The 5,681-nt window shown below is 36.9% G+C and overlaps 1 protein-coding gene and 1 non-coding gene across 2 annotated transcripts; one reads left to right on the forward strand and one right to left on the reverse strand.

The window, feature by feature from the left end:
- Nucleotides 1-2,830: 2,830 nt before the first annotated feature.
- Nucleotides 2,831-3,813, forward strand: LOC141657490 (PRA1 family protein E). The gene has a single exon (XM_074464743.1). The coding sequence runs from the start codon at nucleotides 2,941-2,943 to the stop codon at nucleotides 3,535-3,537; it is 597 nt and encodes a 198-aa protein (XP_074320844.1). The 5' UTR covers nucleotides 2,831-2,940; the 3' UTR covers nucleotides 3,538-3,813.
- A 1,010-nt stretch (nucleotides 3,814-4,823) lies between these two features.
- Nucleotides 4,824-4,904, reverse strand: TRNAL-AAG (transfer RNA leucine (anticodon AAG)). The gene has a single exon. It is a non-coding gene; the product is annotated as a tRNA-Leu (tRNA).
- Between the last annotated feature and the right edge of the window lie 777 nt (nucleotides 4,905-5,681).

Raw genomic sequence — 5,681 nt, forward strand, 5'->3', positions numbered from 1 at the left:
CTAAAATAAATTACAACGGGTATGGTTATAAAAACCGTTGTTATTAGTTTTAACAACGGGTCACACATGCACAACCGTTGTTAATAATTTGGCGCAAAATTGGCGCAAAGTTAGTGAAAAGTAATAACAACGGTTATTTTTGAAACCCGTTGTTAAAACTTATTTAACAACGGGTGTTTTTTACAACCGTTGTTAAAACATATTTGACAACGGTTGTTGTTTAATAATCGTTGTCAATACCTTCCATACTATAAACCACACAAACAGAAGTCTGCTGCAGCCACAAAACACAACCCTTATTAATACACAAACACAAACACAGCAGACAAACAAACACAAAACACATACACACTCTCTTTCTCTCTTTCTCTCTTTCTCTCTTTCTCATCGTCGCTTTATCTTCTCGCCGTCACTGTGATTTCATCGTCTATTACGTTCTGTATTTATCAGGTAAATCTCGCCAAATCCCGTTAGTTTCATCGTCATTATTTTCTTTTTCTATTTATTTCTTTTGCATGTATGTGTTTGTATCGACCATTATGTTATTTGTTTAAGTATTGTTCGCATAATTAGTTAGTAAAACAATGAAGAAGCAAGATGAAGAAGTAAGATAAACATAATTAATATATATATATATATATATTTATAAATACATAAATTAAAAAAAAATTACATATGTAAAAACGCAATTCTTATATTTTCATAGAGGATCTTATTCTGCTCTATCATATCCGTCCTCTCCTCCTTGGCTATTTGGAGGTTCCGTTCGCCAGATTGCTATATCGTCATATAGCCGCAATAACTTCCGCCGCTCCGTCAAGCCATCTTCTTTGGCGTGCTTCGGTGCGGATCGAGCATCCAAGGTAGATCTGAAACTTTCCTCAATATGGAGGAACCGGCGGATGAAGTTGTTGTTGTTCTCGATCATGGTAAGAGTCTTAAGGATGAAATCATTCATTTTGTTGGAGTTTTTGAGTTTGTTTTGAAAGATTAAGTAGAGTTTGTTTTAGCAGTTAGGGTTTGGAGATGAATATATTGAGATAATGGAAATGTTAGTTGAGATATGCAATGTATTTATACTAAGCAATGTGTGGGTTGAGTTGCTTTTTAATTAATATATATGTTAGGAAGTTGTGCCATAATCATCATCATATCTCTCAATAATGCTGCTTCAAATCTTATTACTAACCCTTCTCATTCCATATTATCCGTTCATATGTACAGTGATGTCAGTAATAATGCATGCATCGGAATTCTAACAGGCCGTAATTATGCATGCATCTAGTAATATTTAATTTAATTTTTTTTTATTTTTTAAGAACAAACAACAACGGTTATTTTAAAACAACCCGTTGTCTTTAGTTATAACAACGGTTTTGTATATTAAAACCCGTTGTTATAACTTTTCCCCCAAAATTGAGTCACACTTTCCACAACGGGTTTTTATACATAAAACCGTTGTTAATAGTTTTAACAACGGTTTCCTTAAGAAAACTAACCGTTGTTAAAACCTTCTACAACGGACGCTTTAACAACGTCCGCTTTTTTATATAACAACGGTTTTTGACCGTTGTTATAGCCTGTATCTGTAGTAGTGATACGTCTTTCCTAGCTTTGGTGATTTCAAGTTATTTCATCTCCACTTTATATGAACATGGTTACTTTACTTCTGTTTCGTACATGCTCATAATTGTTAGAAAATTAATACATGCTTCCGTAATCGGATTAGTTGTGTTTGTGTATTGATTGTATCTCTGTATTCTTTATCTTGGTTATACATTTAACTGGCTCCGTTGTTGATTTCAAAACTGTGGTGATCCATTCGGGGATGGTGAGCAGTTGGTTTAGCATGTTGCTTGATGAGGTTGCTTGCGCGACATGGAGGGGAATCGAGTCATCACGCTATCACTTATGCTTAGTACACCTTATCAGTTATTTCGGCGTTGTTTTCTTTTGTTAGGTTGTATAAACTGTAAAGATACATTTGATAAACGTTCTGTTATTGTTTATTTGATATACTTACCTCGGGTAACCGAGATGGTAGCGCCCTTACTTATTGAGGAAAGTCTTGTTAAGGTTCCTTGGTAAGTGGGGGTGTTACACATTCCTCCCGCCATTAAGCGACCATGCTTGGCATCTGTGATGATTGTGGAGGATAGCAGCAAGATTAGCGAGGTTTCAATGGTTGATTGTCACTTTGTTTTCTCAACCACAAGGGTGCACTCAAGCAAGCGATGTAGCCAATTTGTGGATCGTTCTTTTAGCCACCAATGTACAAGTAGTGATCGTGATAGAGCTAATTCTAAGGTTAAATAACTAATGACGGTTACATGTTCATCTGTTTTTTGCAGGTTCACAACGACCCCGAAGATTATCTATCAAGTACTCTAAAAGAAAAGATCAATTTTCCATCAATTTCGACACCCTTTACCATCCCCCACGGAAGAAGCGTCGTCTTTGTGTTATTTCCGAGTCACTATGTAATAGTAGTTACATTAGTTGGTTATCTACTAGTTCAGGGGCTTCTAGTGCCCCTCGGCTTGTAATGTAACTATTGTATGTAATCGGACTTATGTCGTACGTTTTCTTTGTAATAGTACATTGTTGTTAAAAAAAATCACGAAATACAAATAAAAGGGTACGGAAGATTGATCTCTTAATAATTTATTGAAAGACCGTCTCTCCAAGTTTAGTGTTATTCCTATTGTTTGAAAATTGCAAAAAAAAAAAAAAAAAAAAAAAAAAAAAAAAAAAAAAAAAAAACCGAAAAGTCCACAAGTGTCAGCACAAGCACATTCCAATTTCCAACTAAACAACACCTACATACCCCAGGGCCCCGCCAAGGCCCCAACCTATACAAACTCATTTCCCAATTCTCATATACACATCCATCAGACTATATCAATTCCTCCCTTGTTCCTCCACCACATCACCACCATAATGACCACCAACCCAACCCCAAACTACGGCACAATCCCAACCACGACACCGTCACCCACAACAACCCAAACCCTAACCTCCCTACACCAGCAACACCACCGTCCATGGCGCGAATTCCTGTCACCACCATCTTTCTCCATCCCAACAACCTACACCCTAATCACCTCCCGCATACGCCGTAACCTCAACTACTTCCGATACAATTACACCCTTATAACCCTAACAATCATCTTCCTCTCTCTCTTATACCACCCAATCTCAATCATCGTCTTCCTCATTCTCTTCCTCTTATGGCTTCTCCTCTACTTCTCCCGCAGTTCTCCCCTCGTCGTCCTAGGCCGCCCCATCGATGACCGTATCGTTCTTGTTCTGCTGTTTGTCGTCACGGTTGTTGCGCTTGTGTTGACGAATGTTGGTGTTAATGTGCTTGTTGCGCTTTTGATTTCCGTCGTTGTTGTTTCCGTTCACGCCGCGTTACGGGGTATTGATGATTTGTTTCTTGGTGCCGATGATTTTGAGGATGATGTTGATGGGAGTGGTCTTGTTGATGTTGTTCAAGGTCACCCTCTTCGTCCTACTTATGCTAGGGTTGTTTGATTTCGTCAATTGATTCAATGTTATCGCAAATTTGGGTTGAGATTTTCCAGGTTTTGATAAGTAATTTGTGGTGTACTGGAAAATTGTGAGTAATTTGGGAAAGTTTGAACTTAGGGATAATTGTCTTTGTTTCTAAATTTGTTTTATTTTATTTTTTTTAAAAAAATTTGGTGTGTTTTTAGGTAACTCCTGTTAATTGAAGACGGTAAATCTTCGACATTTATTATGTTGTCTTGAGTTCCATCCAAAAGAATGAAAAAATCATACTCTGCTGCATTGTTGTTTACTGTTGACACGATGTTCATTACTGCCTCCGATTCTTTGGAATTGCACCCACTTCGTAAGATTTGTGAGAAGTATTTTAATCAAATGGGGCAATTCCTAAGAAACGGAGGGAATATTGTTTATGCTGAAGAACGCGGGCGCCTGAGTGAAATATAAGTTGGGTCTGTAATTACATGGTACATCCGACATTACTATCCTTGTCGCTTCATATAGGAGCACATTACGGTAATGTTATTATCGCTGTTGGACTTGGTCATGCTCTAAAACTTAAGTCTCCCTGGTAGCTAGAGCATAAACTGCAAGCTATGTTAAGGATATTGTAACTGTTTTTTTGTTGGGATTGTGTATGAGCTTGCAGTCTACTTATTTGATTGTATTAAGTGCATCCCTCCCTATTGTTGATTAATCCAGTACATTTTAAGAAATAAATAGGCGCTTCATAAAATTATAAAGCTTATCAAGCCTTTTTCTTTTGTGTGTATGGTGGTGGGTGTGTGCCTCCATTTCTTGCAGCTGAAAGTTGCAGGGTGACACCACTCACCACAACATCAATGACGAAATCCAGTCTAAGCATTGGATCTTAATATTTACGTTTTCTTTTTACATTTCTCCAATTTTGGCATTCATTAAAATATATGATTCATATAACTCTGATTTACAATTGCTCCACGAGATACCGTCGCTAAATATTTGGCTGGTTGCTCTTGAAAATGGTTAGATTCAGGTTGCGACTTACAGTCATTACAATTTTGAATGGTGAATAATGCCAAGTAGTAGGGACCATAATTGACAGACTAGCATAACCATGAGAGTGAATACATAATAAACTAAGAAACATATAGAAGAGATTGTTGAGAGTGGGACTTGAAAGGGAAAGGAAGATGAATGAATCGGGTGAGTTGAGCTGGAGCCCTGGATGTGACCTATTAGTTAACATCAGAGAGTTTCCAGACCGACATCACTGCCAGGCCCAGAAAAATTGGAAAAAAAAAAAGAGAGGATGTTGAGAGTGGGATTTGAACCCACGCCCTTTCGGACCAGAACCTTAATCTGGCGCCTTAGACCAACTCGGCCATCTCAACTTTGTTGTTAATGTTTCCACTGGTTTATAAATAACGTTTTAAAAAAGATCCGTAAACACTCGGATAATATCCGACGGATATACACACTTTTTGACTTCTTCCTACGGAGTACAACTGTACAATATTTACCGTCTTCAATTAACAGGAGTTACCTAAAAACACACCAAATTCGGATGGAGTATATTTTATGGTTAATAAGTATGATTTTATTATGTTGTCTTGAGTTCCATCTAAAAGAATGACAATTGATCGGGACAGACGGAATATATTTTATGGTTAATAACGTATGATTTTATTTTTGTAATGTATTTGATATTAAATTCAAATAAGTGAAGGTAACATTTGACCTTAACTATAAGTAATTCTCATTTCCCAATCAAACTCATCTTCTAATCAATCTCTTTTGACATTTTATTCCTCGTCTAAACTATAACATGTTTAGACGTGTGTCCGGATGTCCGACACGGCGCCGGATACGGGACAGCTAGTTAGGAGGAGTGTCTGTGCTACCTAAGTCTTCGTAACAAGCTTACCCATTTATTGTAGATTTTGATAATTTTTATTAGTAACTCATTTGATATTCTACGAACCCATTTAATTACTTTTGACGCCATTTTTAATTCAAATTGTAAAAGCAAAGCGGGTATATAGAAATCTTATTAAATTCAAGATTGTTTTTCATAAAACCTAGCACTTTAAAATAGGAGAAAGGAGAGATGACATTGAGAATTTTAGGTCTAGACATAGCCCATTTTAATCGAATGTCGCAGATGTTTG

The sequence above is a fragment of the Silene latifolia genome, chromosome 5 (assembly GCF_048544455.1).
Source record: "Silene latifolia isolate original U9 population chromosome 5, ASM4854445v1, whole genome shotgun sequence".
NCBI lineage: Eukaryota > Viridiplantae > Streptophyta > Magnoliopsida > Caryophyllales > Caryophyllaceae > Silene > Silene latifolia.

Bases quoted from the DNA above. Each gene is read 5' to 3' on its own strand.
- LOC141657490 (XM_074464743.1), top strand. From the start codon at position 2,941: ATGACCACCAACCCAACCCCAAACTACGGCACAATCCCAACCACGACA.